This window comes from Numenius arquata, chromosome 8 (assembly GCF_964106895.1).
Source record: "Numenius arquata chromosome 8, bNumArq3.hap1.1, whole genome shotgun sequence".
In the NCBI taxonomy this organism is placed as follows: Eukaryota; Metazoa; Chordata; class Aves; order Charadriiformes; family Scolopacidae; genus Numenius; species Numenius arquata.
The window spans coordinates 31,566,324-31,586,637 of record NC_133583.1 but is presented as its reverse complement, the minus strand read 5'-3'; the positions used below and the strand labels follow the sequence as shown (position 1 = coordinate 31,586,637).

Sequence of the window (20,314 nt, the reverse complement as noted above, 5' to 3'; positions counted from 1 at the left end):
CACTCTTTTCTCTCTCTAGGCTAGAAATGTCATTAGGCATCTATTCTTAGATCCCTATTTAATCTGGTGATACTTAAGTAGTCTTTAAAGCATCCCTTGTTCATATATGTTAAGTGAAGCCATTTTCAGACACACCGATTTGCGAGCTAAGAACTACTTATCCATCGCTACCCTGGAGCAAACAGGGCATTAGAATACTAAAAACAAACTGAACCAAACTGAACTCATCTCCATAACTGAAATTCTTATTTCGCTTGTTAAGCTCTCTCAATATTTCGCCCGTGCTTCATCTGGAAGCAGAAAGGCCCCTCTTCTTTCACAGCTACTCAGAAACAGAGATTAACAGAAATCTCTCTGCCAGTGTTTCCTCCCTGTGATTTCCTGCTCAATTCTACAGATCTGAAGGCTATGAAAGTTTTCTATAGACATCAAAAATTTCATCTTTTTATTCCAAGTTCGAGCTTAGCTGTTATCTTCTCACTTTATTCAGCCACAGCTCAGTATGTGTTCCCTTGGCAAAGTACTTCTGCAGAAGCTCCTGTCAGGTACAGTGTGTGGGACTGGAACCCCTCAATTTGGGCACAAGTTCCACCTGCAATATGGTGTCACACGTAGGAAGGTAGCAAGGAAAAGAAATGAAGGCAGTCTCAGAAGATAGATGGGTCTATGCTATTTCCCTGCACATCTGCTGTTTTCTTATCTTTAGAGAAGGAAAGGGCACCCTCTAAGCAAATGACCTAATGTGGGAGAAGGGGAGAGGAAATGCCTCACCAGTAAGAATTGATAATCTTGCAGAAGGCCAGCTCACAACACATTTTCAGGTTGCTCTGATGATCTGTTAATTCACTGGATGAACATTTGCTGGGATCCACTTCACAGTTTTCATCTGACTCATACAAAGCCTTGATAAACTCCCCTGGACAAAGGGAAGAGGGTAACAAACCAGGGTAGTTACATGAAAAGCCTCCTTGACACACCTTTAAATCCTGCTTATGTCTTTCCTTGGCAACTGCCTCTTCTGCTCCCTGGATCTGCAATACAGCCCCCAGACACCAGATGTTGGGGACACGACTCCTCCCAGCTCTTTCAGAACAGAGCACTTGCCATACCAGATCAGACGGCTGGTGCTCTGATGCTTCAGCCTCCCGTGCCCTCGCTGCCCCCAGATATAGGCGCAGTAACAGGATGGCTTTGCTTATAAACACTGCAGACACTTCACTTACAGCCTGAAGAACAGGATTTGACTTTCTGTTCAAATTGTATTATCAATTATAAAATTATGAAATGAAGCTGTGCTATTTGTCTTCATAATTTCCCCAAGAAATGCACCTGACAATGCTATTTATTTTTATTATTTCTAAACTTACCATTTTTTAAAATTTTAAAACGTGTCACCTTCCTCTTGAATAAGAGTAATACCTGAGTGCTAGCTAGATACTGCTAATTTTCCCAAGCTCTTTTTTTCAACACTTACAACATTTTTATAGCCTGCACCTTTCAAAATCCTTTGCACTTCTCTCATCCTTCTCTTATGGCATCACAACAGAAACCGGACATTTACAAAACCAGATGAAATTTCCTTTGTTTGACATATCGGAATGAACTATGTACTAGTTTTCCTCCTATATATGCTAGAGCACCAAGTGATTTTTAAACTTTGTTGTTCACTAGGAAAAACTCTTTATTCATTCACTTAATGATTCAATGTCTTTTAAGATCGTCTCTCCTCAGATGATCTTGCTGGCCCCAAGCTAATGCCACAAGGCTTGTTTGTGCAAAGGGGGTTGGTTTTTTTGTCTTTGTTTTCACAAAAACTCTTAAACACCTCCCAATCCCGTTCCCCAAATCTCAAGTCAGCAGCGTTCTTGCAAGCAAAGCAGGCAGAACATTTTCTTAAGCTTTTTTTGGGAAGGTCCAAAAAATTTCTGCTGAGGGCATCTAGATCACTTGCAAAACTCCCGGCATCTTCTATTGAGCAAATTCTGTTTTATCTCTTGCTTACTGAATAATTTTTTTTTCCTTAAACACATATGAAATTTACTCTTTGTGGTCCACAAGACCCTGCCTTAATCATATATTAAGATGCTCTTACAGATGTACTAAATAGCTAACACCAAGCGTAATGTTGTTAATCCTTTCAAAGAACATGGCATCTGAGCAAAACGACATTTAAAACTTGACAAAGAATTAGATAGCTATATTGTCATGAGCAATCTTGCCCTGGGCTACAGACAGGCTAGATGACCTTGGGGTGAGATTTTCCATCTCTCATGTCTGTGATTTACAATTTTATCACTCAACACCAGTGCTCTAAATGATGTATTGGAAGTCATTAATTTTAAAATATTTTTATGTAATTACTGCACATTAAGGGGCTTGCAGTCAAATGTAATATACTTGTCCCACGGCTGATCATTCAGTCTGCTGAAAAGCATAGTACAAAGTATTATGCTGCTTATTACTCCATACCAAGCAAGAGCCTAGGGCTGTGACTTGCGCACAGCGGTTCCACCCATGAGAATAAGACTACCAGAACAGGCTTATTACACTTAAGAAATGGCCAAAACGCGTATAATCACAGACCAGACTATACTGACCCTTGGAGCACTAATTTAGCCAAACATCTCCTTGATGACTCGCCAGCGTCTGGGACTGCTGAGGACAAGCAAGACTGCTGGGAAAGCAAGCTGCTGCCCTTTTTTTTTTTTTTTTTTTGTGAAAGGATGTGGTGTGGGACTGGGCTTTGGTGTGATCATGTTTCTCTTGTATCAATTTCCAAAGCTTTCTTCATCCAAGAAGCAACAGGGGGATGGGTGGCTCATTGTGCAACTGTGGATACCAGAGATCGTGTGGAGTTGGTAAAAGCCAGCTGTAGTGAGGCTGTGAGTTTCTTCAGAGAAAAGTATGCATGTTTTCGGTCCTCTTTATTGCAATATTAGTTGCATGGACAGTAATTCCCAGCCAGGCAGTGGCTTATGACTAGAGCAGAACCTTTTTGTGGAGAGGGGACAATAATACAACTATTACAATCCACCCTGGCATGTAACCATGGACGTTAAGACCCCATGGGGGGAATGGAGGAGGACGCCACAGGCTGCCCAGGCAGTTTTAATGAGATGGTGAACAAAGAGCACTTTGGATAAACATGGCAGGAGGCTCCCTAGACAGTCTGCATCTCGATCTCCCGCCCTGTACTGCTCCTCAGTAGCCCTGCAGCCCCACTCCCTCTGGCCATGTTTGTCTAAGGATTTCTGTTGGGGCAAGGTACCAGTTTAGAAGGTTAACATGAATGTTTATGAATTAATTGCTCCACGGCAAAGGTAAGGGCTGAGAAAGTCCAAGGGTCGCTCTGGAACGGGCCAGCATTACCAGTAGTTGCAGCTGAGGCATGTGGAAATGAATTTTCTCGTATTACCTGCATTCAACCCAAGCATCTCATGCTTAACACTTGTTAACACCACGGCTAACATTTGCTGTTAACTACAACAGCAAGTGAAAGAGACTGACTGGAGACATCCCAGCAATATGGACTTGTGGATGGGAACTTTGGTTGACAACCAGATACCCCTGCGTATATCTAACCCCCTAGGTGGTGGCACTTCAGCCTAAAGGGAGTGCAGGAGCTTCTTCAGCATAAAAGGAGATTAGTGAAATATATGCTTCACATTCATTAACCCTTTCTGAAATCTCCACCTAATTGGGTCGCACACGATACCAGATTCACTGCTGACACCACAACACGAGGTATTGCTCTTAATTTCTGCTGTTAAACAATGTATCAAAATCCCTTTTTTAAGCCTGTTCATATATCAGATGGAACAAACACCGTTGCCCACAAATCATTACAGTATTATACCTCTTCATCACAACTAGAGACACAAAAGAAGTTACCCAGAAAAACATACTATAGTGATAAAAGCTTTAAGAGGGACTCAGCTATAACAAATCAAGTTTGCCTGCCTTAGGTGCTACTCCTGCAGGCACCAAAGAGCATCTTCCTCTGTGTGGAGGAAGGACAGCAAGGGTAAGACAGCATATATTTTGCTATCTGGATACGAGACACCTGGGCTCAGTACTGAGGCAGTTCCTTCCCATCCCACATTCCTAGATGCATGAGGTTTCAGTTATGTTGCAGCCAGTGCAGGGTTAGCCCTTGCAATCCAGACAGGCATTTTCTTACCTAGTGCATCATGAAGATACTTCTGCCCTACCAACTTTAGGTATTCCTCAATAGCTTTGGTAGCAAGCGTGTTCTCCCTGAAGATCAAGACATCATGCTCCCCACAACGATCTACCTCAGACATCACCAAATCCGTCAAGAAGTCCTGAAGAAAAAGGTCAAACGGCAAGAGGTTATTTTAACCAGACTCAGTCATGCCGGGATAATTGCAGAAGCCAAGGAGGAAGGATAAACAGAGGAGCCAGAGGATTATTGAAATAATCGCCCAGCTTGAGACACAGGGTGCAGATGCCCCATGTAGTATGGGCCAAGGAAATAGGTAGGGCTCCTCTTGGGTTTATTATATTTATAAAATGATACAGATCACAAACTGTAAAACGAGAAGCAAAAGTCTCTAAAAGAAAACCTTTACAGCCAAGTTTGTGTTTCAGTTTAGATCCTAAACAGAAACCCTCACCAGTTCATCTATCAGTGGCTTTGTCTGCTGAAAGAAACTGTGATAAATTTATCTTTTAATACTCAATATTACATACAAACTTGGATTTAAAAATCCAAGATAGAAGTTAGGCAAAAGTTCTTACAGCTTAGTGAAATTTAAATAAGATGACTGGCTTACATCAATTAAATTCACAAACCGGAAGTGGTTCAGGATATGGGGAAAAAGTTAATCTATATGGCTTAACTGGAACTGTATTCAAATGCCCAGGCAGGAACAATCAGCAAGTCTTGATACAGTGAATAACCTCTTGATAGAGGCTCTAATTCCACAGTAATGCTTATTTCCTGAAGTGATAACTTTATGCGAGTCAAGGACACTCAGCATTTCACAAGAAATACTTGGTATTTTGCAAGATCCAATTTCAGCCACAATAAAGTTCTCCAGGAGAGGAAGCATATTTCTCCTTTCTCTCTCTTTTTTTTTTTTAAACTGTTCCAAAAAAAAAAGAACCCCCCAAGCCTCAAAACAGAGCACCATCCTGAATTAGGGCTGAGTGATAACTGACTTGCTGGTTCTGCTGCGAACAGCAACATCCTCCAAACAGTTCAAAGAGTGCTTTAGTAAGGTTTCATAACCCCATTAACTACAAAAGCCATAATGCATTGCTAGCATGCGAGTGTAAAATATGTGGAACAAATTATTTATGATAAATATAGATCAAAAATACATTTAGTACTCTTGGTTTTCAATCCATTATTGCTGTTTCTTTTCAGCAAAATCTGAGAGAATTATTTTCGCCTTGATGCAGTCCTGGTGATGTGCTCTGGGCAATCCTGCTTTAGCAGGGAAGTTGGACTAGATGATCTCTAGAGGTCCCTTCCAACTCTGACAATTCTGTGATTCTGTGAAACTGGGAACATCCAACTGCATCACCACCAACATAGTGTGAACTGGAAACATACCCTCTTAGTAGCTTTAGGTTACGGCAGCCTAAGGTGCTCAACACTTCCAGTCAATAGAGGTTCAAACATTTAGGCACTAGGAAGGCAAAGTAAAGTTATAACACTAACTTATCTACCTGTTGCAGCAAGCACTGCAGGAATCCAGAGGCTGTTTTCCATCGAGATTTCAACACAAGCCTACAGAAGCTATCCCAGCTACCGGCTTCTTTTGATCAGACAAACAACGTGGTAAGGAATGAGTCCCTATCACACACTGTCACAGAGCACTGGCCTTTCCAAGACGTATGTCAAGGGGAGAACAGTAGAGAGTGGCACAGGATTACGCAAACATAAAAGGACCTTTGTTGGAACAGTTAAATTAGGCTGTCCCTTGGAAGTTGCTTACAGCCATCGTTCCACATCTCTAACCCTCTAACTTGTGTTTGGTCATACTTAATGTGCTCTAGCTGGTATTACCAAAAGAAGCCGACTACAGCACGGTACTACTCACACCCCCACTTATCAGGCAGCGTCCAGATAAATCAATGCTTGTTAATGCGTCTCAGAATTTACCAAGACCCACAGAATATTCTCCCACAATCTATTCGAAGAAACTGATGCTCACTCCAATTGCTACCTCACAGAGAACCATCAGTGTGCACCCAGAAGTTCTAATAACATCCTTGGGGCAGGTGGGATCACCATTAACCGAGTATGGATTCTCCAAATGGTTGTTCAAACGCTGGCCAAATCAATGTTAGCATTGATTAGCTGACTTAGCACTGAATCAACAATGGCACCCTGCTGCTCACCAGAGCCTTATTTATAGAGGTAATTCTCCAGTTTACTAACCTCTTATCTCTTGCTTATTATCTCTTATCCTGTATCATGATTTTAGAGATGCAGAAAAGGTTCCTGAACACTCAAAGGCAGGCCCTAACTTTTCAGAATAACATGAAGTTATATAGTCCTCCCACTTAATACTTTGTACACAGTATCTTTGATCCTTGTATCAACTCTTTAATCATTGTTCGTAGTGTGCCTATCTACAGGCCTTCCTGATAGATGCAATTGCCCAAGTCTTTTCAAATACCTTTGAGACCCTTTTCTCAGCCTTGCTCCATAGGGCAACTTCTGCTGTTGCTTATGATCATGGGCTTCCTAGTTTCTAGCTGAAAAGATATCAACTATCAGCAGCGAGAGGGAGTTGTTTTGACAGGAGTCACCTGTCCTTACCTTAGCTCTCCCAGTGCTCTGAAGAATGTGCACCAAAGCACAAGCCATCTCTTCCTTATTCCTGACGCTGATCACAGGTTCCAGCACGGAACACAGCATGGTGTAATTGCTGGTAACAAACTCTGCAAATTCTTTGTATTGCTCCATGGGCAAGATGGTGATGGTTTGATAACGGGACTTTATCCGAATGGAAGGTCCCCCTGATTTCCCTTTGTTGGGTGTAGGTGTGCTGACTGGGTACCATTTTTCCACAAACTGGCGACCAGTTACACTGGCCATGGGAATGTTGACCAGTCCTACATAATTGTTCTTGTCCTTTTTCTTCTTCTTCTCCACATCCTTGTAGATGTGAACTGTGATGCTGTGAAGAGGTGGGAGACCATAGAACTCAAAGTGCTCTCCCCAGAAAATGTTATCAGCTTTTGTTTTGCTGGTGGTGCGGGCAAAGAGAGTGTCATCAAGGCACAGCTCACAGAAGTACTTCTTCTTGGGGGCCAGGTCCTTTGCCTCAATGATCCAGAGACGAAGCACATTTTCAGCTCGACGGCAGTTGTCCTGTGCAGAAGAAAGAGCTCAGTTTTGATTCAGAATCTCTAAAAATTGAACATTTTGTCTTGCTAAAGCAGCAGCAAAGGGCTGCCTTTGGTATCCAAGGCGGGTTCAGAGTTATAATTCAGAACCAAATTCTCTGATCTTCAGAATCAGAATCTCTAGAAAATCGGACATTTTCTAAAGTAGAGGCAAAGGGCTGTCTTTTGTATGTCAAAGGTGGGGACTGGAATATTTTTCTTCTCCAAAAGCTATATTTGAAGTGGTTTAGAAAACAAACACTCTGCACAGGAGCCACTCCAAAGCCACTAGACTGGCATGGCACACTGCATTGTTCAACTCCTGCGAATAACTCCAAGAGCACCATTAGCCTGCCCCTCAAAGGTGGTATGCCAGCTATGGAGGTGACTTATCAGGTATTTCCAGCTGATCAATAACTTAACTCCCCTTCTCACTCTGGCTCAAATTCCTTTTGTTTTGTTCCCAGCTCCCCCCCAAACTGTGTCCCCACAGTAAAACATGAAACCTATGATGCCACGTACCATTCTTCTGAGGCGCACGGTATCAGAAATCCAGTCTAAAACATCATAAGCAGGCACTGGGGCAGAGATCAGGAAGTACGCCAACATGTATTTATTCATTAAAGGTTTGACCTACTGCACTTACAAGAATGGTACACAGCAGCTTTTGATACACTGATGAGCCGACTTCTCCCCAGACTAAATTAATTGAGGATGCATCTGTGGGAAGCCCTGGTACACTGGACTAAAATCCAATCATACCACCTCCATTCCCCTGGTAATCTTATTTCCACAGTTTCTATTACCTTATTCGGTTGCACTGTTCTGCGTAGGTTTTCCATCCACTTGTCCCTCTCTGCTGCAGAGGAACAACTGAAGCATTTACTGCCACTGGAATAGGTTACCTGGAACATAGAAACGACAGGCTGAGTTCAGGCAAGCCTAGGAGACATGTAAGAGGCTGCCAAAAAGCAAGGAAGAAGAAAAGCAATGCTTGAGCAACAAAGCAAATATGAAAAAAGCAGGAAAACAATATGGGACCCTAGAAGGCAGAGACATTAAAAGGCCCACAAAATGTAGAGAGGAAATGAAAGTTGGTTCAAATTAATACAGAACTAAAGAAACACGTGAGGAGGACAAGAAGCTCCCCTTAAAGACTTTTAAACAAGGCTTTAATCAACTAGTTATTTTTTTTTTAAAAAACACTTGTTAGTTGATCCATAGCTACTAAATGCTTGCAGTTTTCCCCATTAAGTCCCAGAGGCAGATGATTTGGTTACTAACAATGTAAAGACAGACAGAACTCACAATGTATTAATATAAGGCACGCTGGAAATGGTGTCTTCAGGAAACAGAAAATGTTTGCAAGGGTTCATATATCCAGCAACAGTCTAAAACAAACTGAAGGAGTTGTGCTCTGATCTGGCCCCGACACTAGATGCCATACACAACTCCGCTTTCATGCAGGAGGGAACCACCTTGGTTTCTTTCACATTTACGTGGCCTGACAAGCTTCATTTTCTATTCGTTTGTGCACACAATTAAAAAGCACTTTGAGGCAACAACCTCAGAGCTAAGGTGTTGCCAGTTTTTTCACTCAACTCCCCAAACCTAAGCAAGCCGGAAAGTGCTTCCAACTAGAAGAAAGAGACTGAAGCGCACAGGAACGGTTGCTGGATACATCCCGAGGGAGAAGGGCCTGATATGCTGGTTTTCTGCCAGAGCAGTTTTCCAGGTTGTAAACAGATCTTTATTCCAGAAGTTTAGACACATCTGACTAATCCTGCTGAAGCCAGACTGCCACACGCCCCTGCGCGACAGATTACTATGGCCTTAGACACATCCAAATAGCATACAGAATCACATGGGGTTGGAAGGGACCTCTGGAGATCATCTAGTCCAACCCCCTTCCCCCCTTCCATGAATATGCTGTTGGTCCTGCGAGGTAAGGATTGCGCTCGTACAAACAGCCTGCTCCTGAAGCAAAGCGAAGAGCCACGTGGTGCTGCGCTGCAGCCCATGCTGAAACAGCAAGAGGATCTTTGCATCCTGCTCCACGGTGCAATGGACACATCTGCAGTTACTGAAGCTTCTCCTTCAGCAAACAGCGAATGGGCTCAGCTAATGGAAGGGTGCTCTGACTGGAAATCACGTCTCAGCTATGGTATTTTTCTAAATTTAATTTTAAGTGAATTTAGAGAGGATGAATACACAGCTTACGAACAATAGTATGTTTGAACTGTACATTTGCATGCAAACTACAAACGCTCAGATATTTATCAAATTAGAGAGATTTTGCAATCAGAAGACACAGTAATTGAAAAAGATTTCTCTCCATTGAGTGATTGATGCCATTAGCCTCAAGGACTTCAAAATGGCATGCCGGTTAGACAGCCCCCACCCAAACCTCAGGATAGCAGCGGCTGCTGATCTGTTCTCCAATTACAGAGTCACAGAGCAGCATACTTACTGGGAGGGTTCAGACCGACCGACAGCATATAATCGGCTGTGTGTTTGGAGAGTGTTCATTACCTCAAAGCAGAAGTCTTGTCCAAGGATACTGCTGTGTAGTGGTTTGACAAAGACTTTTTCTTCTGACCCAAGATCCAGGGCCTCCACGGCGCTGCCTGGGCTCAGTAAAGACTCATGGGAACGGGACTCTTTCAGCTTTGGCAGTCCACGTGACCTGTAGGAAAACAAGGGGGAAAGGAAACATTATTTTTCTCACAATTGCCAAAAGAGTTGGCGAGATCCCAGAGAAAGCTGCAACTTGGTGTTCATGCATGACAATTTCTACAATTAGTCTGTAAACCTTATGAAAATAACATTAGACCAGTAATCTCAGACTCCTAAGGAAAAATCCACCTATACAAGCCCAGGATTTCCATTCCCACTGATGCAGAAATTGTAGGTGCTGAGCTAGAAATTGTAGGTGCCGAGCCATCAGTGAAAGAACAGCAAACCAAAAAGTTCCGAACTTAACTGCTGAAATTTAAAGAAACCCCACAGATAGGTTTGGATATACATTACTGAAAATATTTACTACTGTCTAGATTACTGGATACATGTTATGTGTTAACAGCAAAAAGCACACCAATCTCTGAATCTCTAAACCCATGCAGAATGATAGCTACTCTCACTGGAGCAGACGATCCTCCCATAAAACACTTGATTTTTCTTAACATACAAAGCCTTTACACTGAAGTCAAATATGCAAATTATTCCCCACTTCACAGTGCTCAAGTCTGTTACCTACATTTAAATCTTGCATTTTCTTCTTCAGCTGCTTCTTCCAGTTTTAATAGTTTCCTTTTTTTGTTTGTTTTTCATACCTCCATTCTTTTTTAACCTCCTCTAACACATACTGCTTTTCTTTTTCGGTTGACTGTCCTGTAAATCCTTGAGCTCCACCAGAGCTGGCATCTCCCAAATTCACAGTACCTTTTTATCAAGGCAGTCTTCTCTTTGTCCCCACCAGTTCTTGAATACCGCTTAAAGACATATCCTTCTCTCCACTATGGTGTAGCTTTTTGCAACTAACAGCAACAATATAAAATGCGTTCCAACACTTACTTTATTCTCCCGATTCAATTAAATGCAATATTTGTGCACAGTAGGGAGTTCTGCTGTCAAACAGCACTGTAAAACATGCTCAGTTTATAGGTGACAGTGGCTTCACCTCTGTTCTTCTAACTCCGAGCGGACACCTGGCCTATAAGCTTCTGCGATAAAGTCATATGATACTTAAGCATAACTAGCATTTCTACTTCAAAAGACAAACATGATGCATACACACATCTTATTTTACCTCTAGCTGGAACTCAGTCAAAGCCTTCACAGATGACCAACAAGGAGGAAGAGCACCAAGTCCCAGCTTAGCAGAAAAGGAGCTGTTTACCTTGCAGGTCTAGATTTTTTTTAAAGATACCGAAACTCATGCTGGTACCTATGCCTATTCAACAATCCATGAAAGTGTGTCCATAAATTTGGTTGCACACCCAGCCAGTGTGGCTGAGCACAAAGAACAGATGTGAAAGTAGAAAGGCATCAGCTCTCTATACATTACATACAGAATGCCCTGAAACAATGCTTTCTCACCTGTTTGTCCTCACAGCTTTCCTCTTTTATTCAATTCCCAGTATCAAGGCTCAGTATCAAATGGAAAATGTTTAAAAAATGTATTTATGGAGGAGCGAAAAGCACTGCTACCTCTAACAGCTTCCTTGATTTTAAAAAATAAGTAGTATTTATATACTTCCCTCACATCTCTGGTACAAAAAAATCCTCATATTTTGTAATCTTAGCAAAATCAAATTCCTCCTACCCTTGAGCAATCCTACGGGGAAACAGAAAGGAAGAAAACCAACATTTGGAAAAGGCGTCTTCAGTACTTCTAAAGGGTTCTTAACAAAAACTCGAATATCACAAAGGATACACGTAAAACAACAAGCAGAGTTCATCTGACTGCTCTTTTGTACAAAATGAAACGCTGAAGGTATTTTAGTAGATTCTCATTTGATAAGATTTATTAAACAGTAAGGGAGAACTTTGTTCCCATTTAATAAATTGAACGACCTAGGTGCAGGCAGCAAAAATCTTTCATCGGAGGGATATTACAAAGACACTGATTTCAAATGCAAACCAGCAGCACTGGTACAAATGCGTTGGCTGCTCTGTGCATGTTTTGTTATAACAGGTTACAGCAGCAGCTGTACCAACGCAAACCTAAAACCTCAGCCATGTATAATTGAACACTTGCTGCAGTTAAGGTAGGGCAAGTCTAAAATAAACACACCACGATACACCACTTTAATATCATCTCTGCAAAATCCCCTCTAATTTCTTCTCTCAAGAAAGCACTGCTGAGGTCACTTGGCTTCTGTCCCTATCCCAAACTCTCATCAATTCCAGTTCTAACAAAGTACTTCAGTGCATGATGCAGGGGAGCTGGCTGAGAGCCTGCAGCCAACTCCAGCCTTAGCTCCTTGTCAGAGAAGAAAAGCATGGAGCGGTCACAAAGAGGGCAAAGAGGAAGGAAAGAAAAAATAATTACCAAATAAAGGAGAAGCAAAAAGAGATTTTACAAATCCCACTTAAGCACAGGCTGCACTTGCAATAAGACAAATCAAGCACACCTACATGAAACAATCATACAGCCACTTAGCAGTGCATCCCCAAATCATAGCGGTGCCACATGTCACAGCCCTTCCTTTCAAACTTCATTCTCTGGGCTACATCTCAGACAATAAATCCTGCCGGAAGAGGGACAAAGGCACAAAAGTCCAAGAGGAGTTCTTCCTCAAGCCTTAGGTTACAAATTTCAGACGAGCATCGTGCCAGGCAGATACGCTGGGACAAGAAGAAAAGTCACAGCCGCAGTGGTAAAGAAATCTCTCTCCTCGTCGGCTGAGCTCCCACCTGGCCCCGCGGGTGACACGAAGAGGCTCCTGGGTGCGTGTTGCCATGGTGCAGCATCCTGTAAGGAGATTAGGGGGGGGCGGCAGCCAGGAGCAGCAGCAGGCATGGGGATACGCGGCAAAGGTGACCTTTCCAGAAAGAAAGAAGTCCCTCCTCTTCTTTTCCTACAATGAGTTTAACGAGACCCGGACAGTTAAAGACTGGAGAGAGCAAGGCATCTTCCAAGAATGCCTCTGAACAGCCTTTGGGGACAGAGTGAGGGCAGAGGCAGGTACATCCATCTCACAAGTTAAGTCTTTCAGTAGCATCTATTCTGCTTCATTGCTCCTCTAAATCGCTAGTTTTGAACATTCTGTTTTGTTGCAGGTCACCTGGAGCACGGTTAGTTTTGTTGACTCAGGTTACAGGGGCAGCGGAATGTCTATCTGTTCTAGCAATCCCTTGCAGTTACCATATTTAAAATAGCTCAATAAACTGATTAAGTGGCTTAGAATTGGCACTTTATCTTCCACAAACACCACGGCAATGTCGTAAAGTTGTTGGTTAGATGCAGCCACACGCATTTACAAACACAAGCACAAGCATTTGTAAGCACCATGGTATACATTTCATCTATTGATAGATCTGCAAAGCAAATCATTGACTTGTGCCTATATCAACAGCATCCCAGTCAATATAGGCAATAATTATACAGAAATAATAGTTCTCTGCCACTTCAAAGCCTCATCTGATATTCTGAAGCTGTAAGTAACAATGAAGGATAATTGCTCGCTGGCTTCCCTTTTGCACAGAGGCACAGTTAATAAACTGATGCCTCTAACTTACTTGCCAACGTCCAGCAAAGGGGCTGGATTAGCAGAGTCTTTCCTGTATTAGGTAGGAAGCTACTGGTAAAATGAGTATTGCTTAGAGTCTCTGTTAAGAGAGAGGTAATCCCAGAGAAGCAGATTACTGTAAACAGGAAGATCGCACATGCAAAAGGTGGGGGAAGGGTTGTTTGTACAAATCTGTTTCTGCTAAACAGCTCCATTAACAACACAAATCCTGTTTTAAATTATAATTAACCTCTGATGATCAACTTTTTTTCCTGCTGCTTTTTCTATCTACTACTGCACACAACAAAAAGATCGCAAAGGATCAACATACGAGTTCAGAAAAAATAGTCACCAGCAGCACCACACAATTCTTACATAGGTATTCTCCATAATTTCTTTCCAGTAGGAAAAGCAGGTGGAGAAGGAGCACATCAAGGAATAATCTACACTTCTCACCTCTTTTCACATGCTTTGGAGTACTAGCCTTTAGAGCTGTATAATTTCCTTCTAAATCAGAGCCCAGCCAATGCCCCAAACCACTGACCTGGCAGCAGCATGCGACTGCTACTGAAAAAGATCTCTTCAACAAAACCATCTTGCTGGCCCAACCCCAAGCTGACCCTCTCTCTTTGCACACCATAATTCAGTAATTTTCCACTACAGGAAGATCTCATTTGTAAGCCAGGAACTAGAAACCTCTGGCTTTCAGTGGCCGCTCATGGCACACAGCAGCCTATTAGTCAACTTCTATTATATTCTACTGTCTATAAGGCATGTAGGCTAAAGGGTTAAAATCCTAATTGCTCTGGTTATGAAGCTCTCCTGCTGATTTTGACCTATTTAAAAGCCAACCTACAAAGCACAAAAGACCTTCAATTACTGAGCTTACCAGGGAGAGCACTATATTGTTTGGAAAACAAGCCTGTGGACATCAATAATCCAAAAGATAAAAAACAAATGTATAGAAATGAACTACCAAGGAACAGAATCCCATAATCTGTTTCCTTTACCAAGGAGGTGTGAAGGCAAAGAATTCTGAAAAGAGTTTTTAGTTCAGCCCAAGCACCTGGCTAAAGCCACGTCTCCGCTGGTCTTACGTGAAGCTGTCCGTCTGCATGCTTCAAATAATTCCAGCACAATACCCGTGGTGTTTAGAGACACTCCCCGAGATCAGAAAGCTGAATTCAATACTTAGCCACTCGCAAAGTCACAGGAGAGAGCTCGGACTGTAATGCAGTGAACTTTCTGCTCAGCGCTGCTTATTCAAAATCCCAGCCCTGCTGAACTGGACCCTAACGTCGGCAACACCATCTGCAATAGAGGTGCGCTCTTACCAGTGCTGCAGCATCAGGTTTCTCCGTGCAAGCGTTCATTTTGTCGGCACCACACCCCGCTTCATTTTCCAACTGCCAATTAGCAGAACATCCTATTGCTTGATCAACAATTCTACAAGTCTAACCAGTTTCATTATTAATATTATTTTTTTAAATCAGAAACTTTGGGTAACTTATTTAGATGCAAGTTCTACTCAGCTGCAATTAAACGCTGACTTTTTCTGAGCCTATTGCTTTAGCCTTCCATTGAGATTCTGGTCTTTTCTTGCAAGGCCCTACCCAAAGCCTCATTGTTTGAATCCTGGATTTGCAAAGCCCTTCCCTGCCTGCCTGCTCTCCCTACAGATCCCAGCTTGTCTAACAGACACCTCATACGGCACAGCCAAACAGGCTGCTGAATTTCACAGTGGTACCATTCTCCTCACTCCACTGCAACCTTATTCTCTGCTATTAATGGTTCAAATTCTTTTGTGTTGCTGGACCAGAGATGCTTAACCGATTCAATTTCGTTCCACCGCTAAGCGATTTATAGGTGAATGCTATGTGGAGGAGCCCAGGCTTCACAGAAAAGCATCAGCCATTAAGAAGTATGTTTTTATAAAGGGGTCAATTGAGCTTGCAGGTGTGACAGAGCGGGCTGGCACCAAGGTGAAGGTTTGAGACAATAGGCTTAACATTGAGGTCTTGTTCAGTTTTCACTGGAAAACAAACAAAACTGCATGAGGATTGAAAAAACCTGACTGAAAGAAATACATTCACCAAAACAGGAGTGAGATGTCTCTCCAGAAACAAACCGCTCCTCCCTTTCCTCATACTCCAGTATGCAGATAGAAACAGATACGTTGAATGAATACACGCTCTGAGTCAAGCCTTAATAACACATTGTGTAACACGGATTTTTATCCTTATGTCTAAATCAGGATAAAAATCACCCACCTTTTCTTGAAAACTGGCATTAAATTAGAATGAATGAATGAATATGAAAAATACTGCAAGATTTGCTTCTATTATTTATATGATCTGTGCTATTTTCATACTGCAAAGAAACCGGGAGGGAGGAGCAAGAACTCACCGAAAGTAGAAAAAGCTGTCGTTTGAGCAGCGATACCGTTTCACCATGAACCCCAGAGCCATGGCTACTCGCTTCCCTGCACCCTGCCAGAACCCATTCCGAGCAAGCACACAACAGATCCTGCGCTCGTCTACAACTATCTGATAATGCCATAAAATGACTTTTAGTAAAGCAGGAGGATTCCCACGTGGCAGTAAATCCCAACAGGGCAAAACCCTCCCAGCTGTCCGCAGAGCTTTACTGCAGTCGCTGAGACCATATGCAGCCAGTCTCAACCATTTTCGCTCCCTCACCATAAACAAAACTGAGGTGAGAACTGTTGGTCCACTTGGAAATACCCTCTAATTCCTGGCCGCAAATTGAAAATACTTGGTGTCTCCTTCCAAATGTAATTTTCCTTAAATCTTTTCTCATGCTTTTTCACGTTTTATATATTACTGACACTGAGAAAATGTTAGAGACAAATGTGTGGGTTGAAGAGCTCAAAGAATGCAGTGGGAAACAGGCTGGAAAAGCTGTGAAAGATGATATGGTAACACAGTGCCAGAGAGCCTCATGGTGAGAGCTGTTGATAACCTGGTGAGATGCTGGACTGGTCACACCTCTGACATTCACATCTGGCACAGGCCACAACCAAGCAGAATCTAAGGGTTCTCATGTTAGTGCCTTATGAAGACAAACCATGAGTTTTCAAGTAAAAGAGACCACTCAGCAAACAACCTGAACCTAGAGCAATAGAAGTGATACAGACTGAGAGGTCATGGATTCACACAGGGCACTTGGATGCTCACCCATGGTGGGCTCATTTCTGGAGGGGCAGCACAGCTCTCTCCCCTCCTCTTCCCATCCACTAACCCAGTCACACTGGGTTGGCCAATTGCTGATCTCTTGTCCTACAGCATTCCCGAATCCTTCTATTTTAAATCAACTCTGAACAGACAGCACCCATCCTGTCACCATCTGGAATGGTATGCAGTGTTACAGTATCCCAATCCTCTGTCACCATCTGGAATGGCATGTAGTGTTACAGTATCCCAAACCTTGATGTGCACTGGGATAACTAATCTTCTTTCATTTTAATTTTATAGGTATTTATCTATAAACATCTCCTGTTTCTTAACAGGACCCAAACACCTCAAAAGCACGAGAAAAGCAACACGACAGCAGCCTGTACTTCCTTCTAATCCTTGTAGGGTTTTAATTTATAAAGCTATATGATACTTTCTCTGAAGACAAGGCTCCTATATTTGTCAGAGCAAGAAAAGGTAGATGCTATCAGCCAGCCTGGCCCTGAAAACCTGTATAACTCCATGACATAACCTAACACCACCTGCTTAAAATGGGAAAGGGCTGACTCACCGGGGTAGGACAGAAAAGTTTTTACTGCAACAGATCAAGACTCACAAAGAAAGCAGGGAGAGCAGAAGGTGAGAGAATGGCAATTCCCTCCCATGAATTAAGTCAGCTGCTATGTGTTATCTTCTTTCACGCAGAAACAGTTGTCCCTGATTTGTCCCATTGGAAAAAATCCTGAACAGCATAATTCTAAACACAAATCAATCTTTTTAGCCTCCTTTTTTCCTCCAGCCCATCTCCTCCCAGTATACTAATCTGTTCCTCATCTTCAGTGCCTCATTCCCACATGGTTTCCAAGTCGTTTTTCCTGCTATTCTACCCACCAATCGCATTTTTCAGGCACCCTTAGATACAGAGTGAAATATATTGTGAGGGAAGGGAGAAATCATTAGCAAATTTCACTTTACAGTGGAACCTAATTTCCTTTATGGTTTTACGTATAAAATACCATTAGAAAAGTAGTATCCCTAACCATAAACTTTCAAAGTTGGTATATTCAATCAGTGCACTGTCTGATTAGACCACAAATGCAAAAAGAAACAGCATTAAACCATCAATCTTTTCAACAAAAGGTAACAACAAGGTTGAGTAGTGCTGTCAAGTTCTTTTTGGAAAGAAAGCATATCAGCAACTTGTGACCCTCACCTGCAGCACGAGGCTTCAACCAGCTTGAGGTGATGCTCATGCTTTTGAACCACAATACTAATTTCTGCAAAAATTTATCTCCAAATAAACTCCAGCTCAGCTTCTTTTCCACATAGCTTGGCTACTCTCAAATGATCTCCCCTGCCTCCAAACTGTGCTCTCTGTTCACTTCAGCACACATACCTCTGAAAGGAGGAAGATCACATGGGCTGGTTATCAAAAATGCTTCATTCCATTAGTAGCAAGCGACCGCATCGAGTCACAAGACCCCCAAAACACTGTCCTGTCTCCTGCCCTACAGACGCAAGACACATTGCTATAAGGCTAGTGGAGCAGGCCAAAGGAGGAGGGTGACCAGATCAAAAGTAAAGAGCAACGACCAGGTTGTCCCTGTTTAACATCCTGCACACCATTGGCCTGCCAAGGGTCTGTCCCCCAAACCTCCACTGGAACTTCTCAGTTCATTTGCTCCCAGATCCTCCTTTTTAAATCCATGCCAAGGAGCCTTGAGAGGACTGACAGAACAGACCAGCTATGCCTAATGCCATCACCGCATGCATTGGATTTTATGCTTTGCAAGCAACCAGAGAAAAGCCACATCTCATTCAGGTCTGGTTGACAATTCAGGCCCACACTGGCAGGGAGCAGAGGGGAATCTGGTTTTAAAGACAAGGTGGCTTTGCTTTGTATAATACCGTGTCTCAAACCAAAGCTAAATTTATTGGCTTTCCCAGAACGACAGCATTTCCCTTAGACTGCAAAAGGAAGTATCATCAGTCCAGATTTACCACGAGTACCAAGTTGAGTAAAGACAAATACGTTATTTAAGGCAAAGGGATTTTTGCATTACAAAACTTCAAGCAAAGTTACTTACAAACAACGGTAAAAATAACAGGTACTTTATCACATGGTGGCATTATTTAACATGCTTATGCTCACTGAGTTGCTTTCTATAGCCATGTTGCAACTCCCTGAAAATAGGGATTTATAACAAAACTTGACTCAAAACAGACTGGGTGGACATTACTATGACTATAGGAGCAACATCATCCACATTGCTAGTCGTCGTTAGCCACATCATAGTCTTCTCTGTAACTCCTGAAGTTATGAAGACCTCTAACACCCGAAGCCATGCTATCTCCATGATTTTATGATGCTGCTTTTTGGATGAAGAAGATAGCGCCATTGATTGAAGCAGCACAGCATGGGAGATACAACTAATGAATTCAACTCAGCTAAAGGAGAAGGGAAAATGCACTAAACAATGTAAAATTGCAGAAGCCTGCCGTGGCCTTAAGTACAGGGCAACCTATTTTTCACTCAGTCTAGTTCTCCTGCTGGGCTACTGTGTAATGTAACACACAGTAATGTTTCATGAAAACAATCAAGAGACTTTACAAATAGGAAAAACTGTGTGTATGAGCTTTTGCTTGCCTCATATACAATCCATTCCATGTCTGAAATGCCAGCCAGAAACTAAACAAGCAAGAATATACCAAATGGAGCACTAAGATGGTCAGAAGTTACTGAGTTTTCCAGTTTTCTAAAAAACAGACCGTCTGTTCATTGTAGTAACACTGCAGTAACTGAACAATCGACTGACATTAGCAAGGATTCTTAATGTGCCTGAACTGCACCGTACGTCTTTTTGCTTTGCCAGTGCTAGCTGAACTGATCTGCTTGCACCAGCATAATCCCTTATATTGGCCACTGCACCGATCTGTGGATAAGTATTGCATGCATCAAGGCAAATTTCTCTAAAGCTGATCAATCCAATGGTTTTGTATCATGAAATTTAAAGTCTGCATCTTATTTGAAACAGATGCAGAAAAGTGTATTGGAGTCCTTATGCTTAACCTGAACAATAAATCCCCCTCCTTGCTCTCATTCTGCGAGTGCATGTGCATGCTGCATGTAGATTTTGTGAAGTGCCTCTGGATACGGAGAGATTGTTTTGGGAGATGCATTGAACCTTACCTGTCATCAGCATTGCGGAGAGATGGGAGACGGAAACTCGTGTTCCTGTCCAGCTTTGACTGACTCTTTGTCCTCTTGATAGACCCTTTCAGACGTTTACTGAAGAAGCCCTAAAATAAGAAGTTGCAGAAGTGAAACAGGGAAACTGATGCCAGTAATAAATCAATCAATGCATTGTCACTGAGTCTAAACTCAGCAGTGATTCCCGCTAACAATGTTTACAGAGTGTGCTGTACTGGAATTCCTCTGAGCAGGAGGAAAGGCAGGGCTAGATTGTCAATGACAGTTCCAGTATGTGATAGCTTCAAATTGCAATAATTAGCACAACTCAC

At 42.4% G+C, this 20,314-nt stretch overlaps 1 protein-coding gene across 2 annotated transcripts in view; it reads right to left on the bottom strand.

Annotated features, from left to right (window-relative positions):
- The window catches only part of RASAL2 (RAS protein activator like 2), a 133,756-nt gene that overhangs the window by 22,762 nt on the left and 90,680 nt on the right, over positions 1 to 20,314 (bottom strand). For both annotated transcript variants that reach the window (XM_074151239.1, XM_074151240.1), the window contains 6 exons: positions 19,983 to 20,092; positions 9,898 to 10,051; positions 8,172 to 8,270; positions 6,797 to 7,351; positions 4,181 to 4,325; positions 772 to 916 (listed from right to left, as the gene is read on the bottom strand). In XM_074151239.1, coding sequence (XP_074007340.1) covers positions 772 to 916; positions 4,181 to 4,325; positions 6,797 to 7,351; positions 8,172 to 8,270; positions 9,898 to 10,051; positions 19,983 to 20,092 — 1,208 coding nt within the window. The remainder of the gene's footprint in view (positions 1 to 771; positions 917 to 4,180; positions 4,326 to 6,796; positions 7,352 to 8,171; positions 8,271 to 9,897; positions 10,052 to 19,982; positions 20,093 to 20,314) is intronic.